At 49.0% G+C, this 12,353-nt stretch overlaps 1 protein-coding gene across 1 annotated transcript; it reads left to right on the top strand.

The window, feature by feature from the left end:
• The first annotated feature begins 2,071 nt into the window (after window positions 1–2,071).
• Window positions 2,072–12,016, top strand: rapgef5a (Rap guanine nucleotide exchange factor (GEF) 5a). Its single transcript, XM_047039464.1, has 15 exons — window positions 2,072–2,631; window positions 2,975–3,119; window positions 3,224–3,321; window positions 5,500–5,530; window positions 5,725–5,803; window positions 6,161–6,310; window positions 6,717–6,814; window positions 7,056–7,178; window positions 7,349–7,527; window positions 7,787–7,877; window positions 8,030–8,080; window positions 8,339–8,426; window positions 8,553–8,617; window positions 8,725–8,779; window positions 9,171–12,016. Exons 1-15 carry the CDS (start codon window positions 2,594–2,596, stop codon window positions 9,287–9,289), a joined length of 1,410 nt encoding a protein of 469 aa, XP_046895420.1. The 5' UTR covers window positions 2,072–2,593; the 3' UTR covers window positions 9,290–12,016.
• The last annotated feature ends 337 nt before the right edge of the window (window positions 12,017–12,353 follow it).

Genomic DNA, 12,353 nt, shown 5'->3' on the forward strand with positions numbered 1-12,353 from the left:
GAGTGTGTGTTCCTGGTCCATCCTAAGGCTGAGCTGGGGTCAGGGTTATCTGGATAGAACAGACACCAGACATTATTAAAACGTGGCACAAGAAGATCCTCTTAATGCTGTTTATGGAGTGTATGTATGTGTGTAAGGGTGTGTGTGTGTGTGTGTGTGTGTGTGTGTGTGTGTGCATGCCCGTGTTCTTAGTTGCAATTCTTCAAGTTCTTGTTTATGTGTTAATGAGTTTGGGGTTTTGTTAGTGTGTTCTTTACAGTAGTGTGTGTTGAATGTGTGAGTGTGTGTTGGTGTCTGCGAGGCAGCCCGTGCTGTGTCTCCAGCTGCACACGGCGGATTAACATAATGATGTGCGGGAGGTCGGTGAAGCGGAACGCACACAAAGCCTCGGGAAGGAAGTGTGAAATGAAAGGGGGAACATCTACAACACTGGACGTGAGACACGCTTCCAGAGCGCTGGGGAAGAGGTTGGGCCTGATAGGATTTGTAGAGCTTTGGCCTGGCTTCTCCTTTTCACTCTCTCTTTATTGCTCTCTTTCTCTCCGTTACTTCCTCTCTCTCTCTCTCTCTCTCTCTCTCTCTCTCTCTCTCTCTCTCTCTCTCTCTTCATTGCTTTCCGTCATGTCCTCTTTCTCTCTCTTTCTTTATTTCTCTCCCCGTCTCTTTGACTCCCCCTCTCTCTCTTTCTCTTCAGTACTCTCTCCACCTCTACCTCACTCTCTTCGTCTTTTCTTTTCTTCTGTCACTCTCCCCCTTCTACATCACTTCCTCTCTCTCGCACACTTCCTCGCTCTTTCTGTCCATGACTTGCATATCGTAAGAGGAGCACTGGAACGCACCACAGAGAATGTCAACTGGCCCAAAGCACTCAAGTACAAATGTCTTCTGAGCACTATTATGAGCAATCATTGTCCAAGGAGCACTGAGGAGTAAAGAAAAGTTCTATGAACTCCTAACTTCTTACTGTAATGTCATTGACAAAAAGTAGCGGACAAATCTTCACTAAAAAGGTTTCATGTTCCTTTACTGTAACTAGAACATTCATAGCCCGGGGTTTGCCTTCGCAGTGTCAAGCAGCCAAAGCTAATGAAATTGAATTTACACATTGACAGTTTACTTTATGAGATTAGCTTCAAAGCAATATCAAAAAGATAATAAAATCAAAACATATCAAGGATGAGATTTCCTGTACCCTTGGAAATGCTCCATTCAAGGTCATACTGTCCTACCATGATGATAAACACATTACAGTAACACCATGCTAGGCCAACATCAGACCGCCACTGTGCTTATAAACAATAATTTGATAGGAAGCGTCCACTGCATCTGAAGTCAGTGAGAGCCAAACGGCATGTTGACAGAGTTATTGGCTTATCTCCGCTGCTGCACCTGGTCAAGGAGAGCATTCGAGAATCTATCACAGCGGTTGCAGACGGCCGTACAGAAGACCACAGTGAAGGCAAAGTGCCCAGGGATGGGGGATGAAAGGAGAACGATCATCATTTGGTACCATGAGAATCATGACCTCAGAGACCCAGGATGATGATGAGCCGAGCTGGGGGTCAGGGCCGGGGCGCAAAAGGTCACCCGGTCCCCAACTGACCGTCTCTCATTCCTTTAACACTCCAGTGGTCAGTGACAGTCCTCTGTAGAGAAAGAAGCCTCATCGTTCTCATCTCGAGGATTTCAATCGATATATTTGAGTTTCTGCAGTTCCTGTGGGAATGCCTGGTGATACTGGTTGGTGACAGACAAGCTGTTTCTACATATGGGTGTAAACAGTGATGAAGTGTCTGTTTTGGAGTTATTTTGAATATGGTGTAAGCAGGACATCTCGATAATGGATGAGCTTCATATATTTCACTGGGTGAAGCCTGGCTCCCTCATCGAATTAAAAATCACTTTGCATTGAGGACATTTTTTGGGAGGCATACACACTTTGCATATTGATGTACTGGAAAGCTGCAAGAGTGGTGTCTCCGAGCTCATGTCCGTCATTAAAACTTGGCACGGTAGACCGTGCGGTTGACTTTTCTAACAACAGGAGCTATTCTCATCCTTCACTGTTCACATGGTTGCCAGGTTGGTGCCAGCAGCAGTCTCTACGGAGAACATGAGGACATCCGTTGACGTTCTAGAGATTAAAAAGGTTCTTCAAGGTCGAAATAAATAAATGAGCATCGGTGTTCTCCAGAGTCATGGAGGACCATAAAGGGGTGTTGCTGAGTGTATTGTCTGGTACCGGCTACAGTGTGTATGAATGTGTAGGAGGGGTGATGGATGGGGTAGCTGATAATGTTAACACACTGTGGGAGGGCTCAGATTAATGTATGAGAAGAAGAAGGATGTCATTGACTCTGGGAAGGTGAAAATCACTGATCACATTTTCAGGGATTGAAACAAAGAATTGAGGTCAAGGACTTGTGGAACAGGCTTTTTTGTAGATGATACGATTTCACGTGTGTTTTACGTAAGTGTTTAGTATTACTGTCAAGGACGAAAGTGTTGCCATCCTTTTGGACTGTTATGACGATCAGTGTCTTGTTTTTCAGGAAGCCTGTTGGATGACTTCCTGTTGACCTACCTGGTGTTTATGTCAACTACGGACCTGTGTCAGGCTCTACTGGGACAATATCCTTCCGTGTACTGCACACAGACCCAGACCCACATTACTACCCCCAGCACACATAACCTACAGCATGTCTACACACATCCTAATAACACAAGGGCAGTTTCACAACATGGATAACGTCGCAATAACCACCCAGCCAAACCGAAAACAGTAGCACGTCACCGAAATCTCTCGTTTTCAAAACACAATTACGTTTGGAAACCAGTTTGAGTCCAAACACCGTTAACGCCACATCCTTCCTCAGACAAACACCCTTCAGCTGTCTCCACAGCGTGCAGTCTGAGGCTGGTCCACAAACAGACACCCAGCCTATCGGTTGGCTCCTTAACTCCTGCGCTCCACCTATTGTTGTATGAGATACCGGATCAAAGGGGACGGGAAGGAGGCTCTGACCAGGAAGCGCAGAGTCCTGCACCTGGTGTCCCAGTGGACCACGCTCTACAGGGACTTCCTGCGAGAGGACGAGCATGTCAAGCTCTTCATGAAGGTGTGGGGGGGGGGGGCAGGAAATGACCTCGATAGACGCCGTTGCCATGGCGTGATTGGGGGGAGAGCGAGGGATTCTAAACGAGGGCTGACGTGTGATTTCAGAGCCTGTACCGCTACGTGCTGGATGACCTATATGAGTACCCGAGCCTGGAGATGGATCTGAGGGATCTCCAGAAACTTCTCCGCCTCCATCGCAGACAGTAAGTGAGCTCCTGACGTCTAGATGGACTCGATCGGTGTCATCGGGGACGCGCCGTAGAATGTCTCATGTGCCGCATGAATAATATATGGACTGTTTGTGTCTCGGAAGCTGCCGTGTTGTAAACAGGAAATGGGACTTTTGAATCAAAACAGTGATTAAATACGCGGTGGCTCCGAAGTCACTGGTGAATGTCGATTAGACGGCCCTTCAGTATGAGCACAAAGAAGACAGCCTTGTCTGACCCCTGCTCCCTAAGACAGCTGCGGATGGAAACATACAGTACTGCAGACGGGCTGTTTTTAGGAGCTCTGTTGTGTCAATGGATCCATTCACATATGAAGAGTGATGGCTATGTACTGGGTTGTGTTGGGGTGTGTTGTGTAGAACAGAAAGGTCACTGTCACTAAGTTCCCTTGTCACCGCGGTTCGAGTCTGGGCGATGCGAAGTGTTTCAGGAGTGGGAGATACGTGACAAGATGTCCTGCAGGAGAAAAGTCGCTCCTTTCTTGTCGACGACGTGAAAAATCCCTTCCCTGTTCACCAAGAAGCCATTGAAATTGTGACCCCCCACGCAGATGGGGTTTGGTAAATGCCGAGTTGCATGCTGGGAGTTGTTGTTCTGCCCCCCTCTGAGCCAGTCGGCCCCTGTGATGAGAGATGAGATACAAGGCGTCAACAGGGCTTTCGAGTTGAATAAAGGCGTAATAAAGATAAGCCCTGCCTTGAACTTTGACCCGGCAAGTGTAAACAACCCGCCACCACCTGTCAAATCGTCTCAAAGACACGTCGCCTCTTCCCGGTCTCCCCTCCCCTTCCTTTCCCCACCGTCCAATCAGGGCGTGAACCCAGGGGGTCCCCTGACCCGATGCCCATTAAGGAGGCGAGCAGATAATTCCACCTGACAGCGGCTTCATTGTCTGGGGAGGCTTTATTCCTTTTAAGACCCCCGTGGCCGACACTTCCACGACACCCACTCCCCTCAGCGGTGGCAGGCCGTGTGGGTGTCAGAGAACGGACAGCCGCGCTATTTACGACCTCCTCTCCCCAGCCAGACCCAGGCAGGCCAGGGCAGAGCGCTGGGAGGATGGGGTGGGGGGAGGGGGGTGGGAGTGTGCATGTGGCAGGGGGTTGGGGAGGGGGGGGGGGGGGGAGGACTGCTGCCAGTCCGGGGCTAAATGGATCCTCTTTATTGACAGGACGTTCAGGAGTCATTAACCCCTCGTAGCCCTCTTGCTCCCATCCAACTCCGTCAATTCCCGCCGATGGGATATGCGGCCCGAGAGGACTGCGATGGGAGAAGAGAACCACAGGGGCTGCATGAGGTCTTTGAAACCTGGTGGTGGCGCCCACAGGGACACAGAAACCCCCCCCCCCCTGTCAGACACGTCCCTTCTCATCCCCCCAATCCCTCCCCTCTGCTCCTTCCTCTCTCCCTCTCGTCCTCTCTCCTCCTTCCTCTCTCCCTCTCGTCCTGTCTCCTCATTCCTCCCTCCCTCTCGTCCTCTCTCCTTCCTCTCTCCCTCTCGTCCTCTCTCCTCCTTCCTCTCTCCCTCTCGTCCTCTCTCCTCCTTCCTCCCTCCCTCTCGTCCTCTCTCCTCCTTCCTCTATCCCTTTCGTCCTCCCGTCCGTCCACACGTCCCTGGGTTCACAGAAGCCACCCCGGTCACGCCCTACGTTTTGCCGGGGAGAAACAGATCGCGACCATGTCGAGGCGGCGGTGGCAACTCCGGTTTTTCATTCATGAGTGACTGGTCCTCTGGCCAGGGAGGGGAACCCTCAGGTTAGGCTGAGTGCCAGAGTGCCTATTGTGATGTGGGGATCAGTAGGACGCTAATGCAGTCGCTCCCATCCATCACCCAGAACAGCCCCGGCTGATGAGACCAGGGTGATTAGCCGAGGAGACGCCAACGGGGAGGCCTCATATCTGCGAAGCCCTCTAATCTCAGCTTGACACAGCGCTTTTCATCACGGAGAAGACTTAGGGGAAGAGCGCATCTTTTAATTGTTTCGCGTCGCGCGGTTGCTTGTCCTGCAGAGCAGTGTGTTTCCCCCCTGTAGCCCAGGAGGACTGTCCTTGAGGGGTGCGTCGAACGGACACGTCCAACCTACAGCATGTGTCGTTCAGCCCTTATCGCTGGTGGGTAATTATCGTTTTTGTTTTCATTTTTCTCGACAGCACCGTGGATGAGCATTCACGACACAGAAAGGTAAGAGCAACACGCCTAAATGAGCTGTAACGCGTTTAAACACGTTAAGCTTCCTGGTTTTTTCGGGGTGTACGTCGTTAGGACAACAGGACTATTGTCCCCGCATTTCCTGGTATAGTCCTCGCTTCAGAGTCGTGGAGGGAAGGAGAGAATGCTCTCAGCTCGTGTGAATGCGTGTGCTTTCTTCCTCGTAGGCCAAGCCACTTTCCCACCAGCTGAGCCTTCGAGAAAACGGAGCACAGACGAGAGGGACACAGAGGGAGACCAAGGAAGGTGAGTCGTCAGACCACATCTTTCTTCGCGCCTTCCACCCCGCTCGCTTTTGTTCCCCCCACCCCCTCCCCCCCCCCCCCCCCCCCCCCCCCCAGAGTTTGAGCGCGGTGACGTCCTGCGCACGACATTCCAGCGCTATCGGTTACAGCTGCAGGAACTATCGGGATTTCCTCGAGGGAACAATGAAATGATTGGGAACAATGAACGCCCCACACCTCACATAAGTCACTTACAGCTTACTTCCATGACAACTCGGCCATTCTTCGACGTTTCCCTCTTTCCTCTCCCTCTGAGATACGTTCGACCACACCCCACCTACACGGCACGGCTACAGTGTGTCTCTCTCTCCCTGGCCAGTGCTGTGCCATGTATACGTGACCGTGGACTCGTACCTGAGCCTGAGGGCCGCTGCCGGAGTGGTGGCCAGGGAGCTGCTGCAGAGCCTGGCTGAGAGGCTGGATGTTCCTCTGGAAGACCTGGTCCTGATGGCAGTCACGTACCCTGGAGGTAAAGCTTGCCACCTCACTCAGTCACACACTACAGCACTGCTTTACAACCTCCATTCTAGGTGACCCAAACACCCCACCGATGAGCCTAACGCTATATTCTTTTGAAGCGTAAATACCGTAAGTGAATTTTCGACATGCTCTGATGACAGAACAGACACAGATCCTTTATGTTGACGTCCTTTGCTATTTGATTCATTGAGCAGAAGCTTCTCGCCAAAGCAATGCCCAAACAGAGACTTCAGCACAGACGTGTACGATTCTGTTACGCGCCATCTTGGTGAGAGACTGTATCAGTGCAGTGGGCCACACGAGGCAGCGTTTCATCTGGAGCGCATAGCAGGTAAACACGCTGGGAGAGACATTTCTAACGGCGTGGCGCTGGGTGTGACATTCCTCCTCTGCAGGGAAGCTCCTCCTCCAGCCCCAGGACAGGGTCTACTCTGATTCGCTGACCGCCGTGGGGAGGCTGCACGTGTGCAGAAAGGACCTGAGTGAAATCATGGTAGGAATACCAATGAGGCCCATCACTTCCTGCTGTGGAACAGCCAGTAGGACGCGAGTTAGACTGCTAGAACTGTCAAAACTGGGCGGGACCAATCATTCCAACGTACCTTTACTTGTTGCCATTGGCAAATACATTTGAAACAAACAGGACTTGTGTAGCCGATCACAGACTTGTCTCAATAAATGACGTGTTAGCCACGCGTACACACATCATGTGAATGACTGGCGTGTGCTTTCAGAACCCCTTCACGGATAACGCCGAACTGCAGCAGCGCTCAGCTCGCATGCTGAGCATGAACACGTGGGACGTGACGGTGGCTCTCACCAACTTTGACTGGAGCGTCTTCAGCGCCATACACGAGGTCAGACCCGCCAGGAAACAGCTGCCGTTTACTATTATGGGATGTCAGTCCATCTCTGCCCTCCTCCGTCAGAGAAAAAGGGAGGGGAATGTCATTGGAAATGGTTCTGTACGATAGGAGCATAGTGTATACTGTCTGAAACCAACGGATATGTCTTGTTTTGCTTCCAGCAAGAGTTGGTGTACTTCACATTCAGCCGCCATACCAGCCGTGGCCACACGACGGCGCTGGAGCTGCTGTTGCGGCGCTGCGACGAGGTTCAGCTGTGGGTGATAACTGAAGTGCTCCTTTGTCCAACACTCTGCAAACGTGTCCAGCTCATTAAGAAGTTTGTCAAGATTGCCGCCCAGTGAGAACCCTTCTTTTATGTCCTTGACCAATACGTTTTCACGCCTCATTGTAAACCGTCATCTTTGATAGCCTTATCATCTTAGTGGTTGGTCAACCATTTGCAATGGTGTCCAAGCGTTTTGGTCGTGTTTGGTGTGCTTGCCCCCTCCTGTGGTGAATCTATGACATAACATTTTGACCAAACAGTGATCGGTGGTACAGTATGTGATACTGCTGTTGTTTATTGAATGAATCATTCTGCGTTTCCCATCTGCTAGTTGCAAGGCACAAAGGAACCTCAACTGTTTCTTTGCCATCATCATGGGCCTGAACGCTGCGGCAGTGAGCCGTCTCAGTCACACATGGGAGGTGAGGACTGGCTTCTTATTATTTGTTTAGTCTGGAAGAATTCATCAAGGAGGTTGTGTGTGTGTGTGTTTGTGTGTGTGTAAAGCCCTGCTGTTGAAAATCCTCCAGTTTCCTCATTAACTGTCGAACCTTGTCTATTTTCTCTCTATCAGAAAGTTCCGGGAAAATTCAAGAAACTGTTTTCAGAGCTGGAGACGTTGACAGTAGGTTTCCGTTCTCCGATTTCTACTTGAACATGAATTTAGCATCGCAAACCGTAGCCCCGAACCATTACATCATCGGGCCATTCTAAACATGTTATGATGGGCAAGCTAATAAAAGCAGCAAGCGTGATGATTATGGTTAGCACTGGCATCGGGGGACCCGGACAAAGGATGTCGCTGTGTTTGTAAAGTGAACTGTAGTTCACAAGTCTCTCCCCGAAGACTAGAATCTCCCTCAGCCTCAACATGTCTTCACAGGATCCCTCGCTCAACCACAAGGCCTACAGGGAAGCGTTTAGGAAGATGAAGGCGCCCAAGATCCCATTTCTTCCGCTGCTACTGAAAGGTACGCTGAAGATAAACCCGGCTTGCATCACTCCCTGTCATCTCGTCTAATGACTCCCAGAACGCTGAGATAAGGTGTGTGTGTGTGTCCCACACACTCAAACGTTGTTCTCTTCTGTTTCTCCAGATATCACGTTTATACACGAGGGCAACAAAACGTTTCACGACAACCTGGTCAACTTTGAGAAGCTGGTGAGCGCAGTGAAAAAACAACCGAGCGGCATCTTTGTTTGTTCGCGTTTCACCTTGAAGCCCTTAACACAGTTTCCCTGTGGGCTCCTCTTGTCTCCCTCACACAGCACATGATAGCAGACACAGTGCGACTCATTCGCCTTTGCCAGGAGGATCCTCTGGGTGGGTAAACAGCCGACGTCATCATGTAGCATCTGTAGCTGTAGCATCAATATTGAAGCTTTGTCTTTCCTGTCGGACGTTTCTTGTGCTTTGGGAGGCCCAGAGGCCTTTGACTGTGTTGATAGCCTCGGTCGGACTCGATGAGAGTCAGACCGGTGAAGTCGATGTTGTGTGTCTATAGACTGTACTGTGCTGTATCACCGTTTCCAGATCAATGTAGTCATTATATGTTGCGGCGCATAGACACTTTGGGCGTGGAAAGGTCCCCATGGTGAACGTTCACTGACAAGCAGCGAGCGCAGTGCAATAACGGTGATCGCCTCTCACAAATGTTGACCACCTGGAGCGACAACAAAAAAGGTGCTGACGTATGCACTCTCTGTCCTTCCAGGAAACGGTATCACCCAGAAGAGCAGCCCAGAGGTGAGGGACTATGTGGACTACCTCCACGTTATTGACAATCAGCAGACCCTGTTCGAGCTGTCCCACAGGCTGGAGCCCCGAGTGTAGGCACGAGTCCCCCCCGCCCCACCCCGCTCTAGAGTCCTCCATCTCAGTCAGACTCCCAGGGAACCACCTCCACCCTCCCCCACCCAGATCTCTCCTCAGCAACCAAGGACGTCCGCCGAGCAGCCGCAGGACACCAAGCAGACACTAGAGGGAGGCAGAGAACTGCAGTCGGTCGAGCCAACATGCTTTATAGACGAGGGGTAAATTCATTTGAGTGAGATGGCAGAACCGACGATGGCAGAGATCCATCTACAGATATCCAAAGGATTTCAATCATTCAAAATTCAGCAATTCACCTGCTACAATTATGACTATTACACTTGGACAGATGATGTGAGAAGTTCACACTCGTGGGAATCTGAAAAATTCAGACATGTTTAACTCTAGAGGCTCCAAAACGGACTTAAAGATAAACATACTCTGTGAACGTTTTAAGTTACAGTGCATTCTCCATTTTATATGAATCACCTGTATATGAGAATGTTTTTGTCAAATGCAAATGTGTGCATTATCTTTATCTACTGGCTTTCCGCCTAAACTAAATGAATGAGTGCATTGATTTCTAAATGCCCTTATGACAGGATACTGTGCGCATGTGTGTCTGTGTGTGTGTCTGTTGGTGTGTGTGCCTGTGTGTGCCTGTGTGTGTGTCTGTGTGTGTGTGTATGTGCCTGTGTGTGTGTCTGTGTGTGTGTCTGTGTGTGTCTGTTGGTGTGTGTGTCTGTTGGTGTGTGTGGGTGTGTCTGTGTGTGTGTGTGTCTATGTGTGGGTCTGTGGGTGTGCCTGTGCCTGTGTGGGTTATTGCTTGTGAGAGCGTGTTTCCCTTGATTGTAATCAGTCACCCAAATGTCAGTGCCAAATATAATTCCAAAAGTGTTTTGTTTTAGATCGGCTAGACGTGGTGAGTTAGTCTATGTTACCTTTAGCTGTGGACAATCAGAAGAAGTTGAACTGAGACAGTTGCCTTTAACAGGACGTCTCTGTATTCGTCATTATTTAGCAAAAGCAATAGCAGCACCAATAAAAAGAAATAAATTAAGTTCAGGACTTGAACTGTGGACAAAAATTTGTACTACATTTGATGTAGAACAGGATTGTGGTTAGAGTGTAGAAATTGTTGTCCAGTATTGACTCTCACCGTCAGACTACAAATGAAAATGGGCCGCCCTCAGGTTTGATGAAGTGTTCTGTACTCCTTGCATCTAATTCCCAGAATCCTTTTCGACATATGTGTGTGCGTGGGTCAGGTTTTCAAGAAGAAAGACTATGATGTTTTAGCTGTCCTTTTGAAGCACCAGTTTTCCCATCTTGAGGCCCAGATCTGTGGGTGTGTGGTGAAGAGCGATCCTGTGGACTCCCCAGACTGTACATATGCTGTGCATTTGCTGCTTGGACTTGGACATATTGATAAATTCCAGACTTATTTATTTGTTCTGTTGGCTGACCTATTTTTCAGTTTCAGGTTTATTTTTTCTGCCACTGTTCACATAGGTCTGCATGACATGGCAAAGCCGTGGATAGACCACCAAGCCAAATGTGCATGTAATAAACCATTCTTTGTAAACAACTGTTTTGTTTTTGACTACCATGCCATAAATTCTACTTTGTTTAGCAATAAAGAAATACAAGTCGGTAAGTCTTTGCTTTTCTCAGCCTGCTCCACCTTTAATGAATTTGGGAAAAGTTTATACATTATGATTAACCAAATGCTTATATTTTATTTATTTTCTGAATCAGGAGTCCAATGTCTGATCATTACGTTACTGTTTCTTCAGACCTTTCAGTACAGGATTATTAAACCTCCACTGCCACCTAGTGACATAAGTAGTGCATGGTGTTTGTTCATTTCATTGTGCTCACAAAATATGCAAAACAAAATATTATCCAAATATAAACAGTGTACAATCCAGACACTTTGCCATCTGTTTTACATGGCTTATTTGATCAGATTTACATAACAAAACAAAAAACTTTTCTGACATTCTATCACAATGAATTCAAGCCATGCCTCCTTGCCATGCCAATTACATGAAACAACAAATCTTACAAATGTTCCACACAGAAGTCCTACAATACCAGTCTTTCAACTCCACACCAACAGTGGAGTCTCGCGTCTGCTCTCGTGGACATTTAACCAGGTGCCCTGCCCTGCCTTTAACATGCCCATCAGCGTCGTGACCCCCTGCTGTGCCTGGCCCTGCACCCTGCCATTTCCTCCCAAACACTCGGCGCACTGTATCATTTCCCTGTCACCTAATGACAGGCTGGCTGCCGTGGCGGCATAATGAGAGGAAGAGCCGGCAAAGGAAGACACACTGGAGCGTTGAGTCCTCGTCTCCCTCTGGAAGACACGATGCACTGAGTCAGTACCCCTCTCTCTGCCGAGGGGCACTGACAATGTGGCGGCCACTTTGGCTCCAGGAAGAGATTAAGAACAACAACACGGAGGTTATTTGTGGGCGAGGAAGGGGGCTCGTTCTCACTTGCGAAGGAAATGAGGATAACAGTGGTGATTACTTCCAAACTGGAAACCCGTTCGCATGCTCCTGTTTCAGGTTGTCGCTTCGGGGTAAACTTGGCCATTTGAAACAGAAAGCTCACAAACGCAATCACATATGCGGGAGCTAAAATAGACGTGGTGCCGCGAGAAATGTCGCTTGTTTCGACTGTTCACAGGTTAGCAGGTTGTTTGGAGAGGTGTGTTTCTCTTGCACTACCTGGGAGCACCAGATGGCGTCATAGTTCATGAAATCTGCAAGCAACTACCCAATCAACTGAGATTACAGCTTTACCGAACATGACCCAAGGCATCAGGGCCATCGCTGAAAACATAAAAGAAACCCAATTTCAACCTAGAATTCAAACGATTGCAAGCTACAACGTGTACAAACTCGATTACGAAACGCACCGTCCTATTTTGCATATATTCGCTACTGAGTAGCGTCAAACAAGAATGTCCATTTAAATAGTTCATTTTTATTATTGGATACCATTTTTAATCTTGGTGGAGCTGGGCTCTTTAGTGGAGATTCAAAAAGGAGTTCCTCTGGGTCGGATATGATCA

This window comes from Hypomesus transpacificus, chromosome 2, assembly GCF_021917145.1.
Source record: "Hypomesus transpacificus isolate Combined female chromosome 2, fHypTra1, whole genome shotgun sequence".
Classification (NCBI taxonomy): domain Eukaryota; kingdom Metazoa; phylum Chordata; class Actinopteri; order Osmeriformes; family Osmeridae; genus Hypomesus; species Hypomesus transpacificus.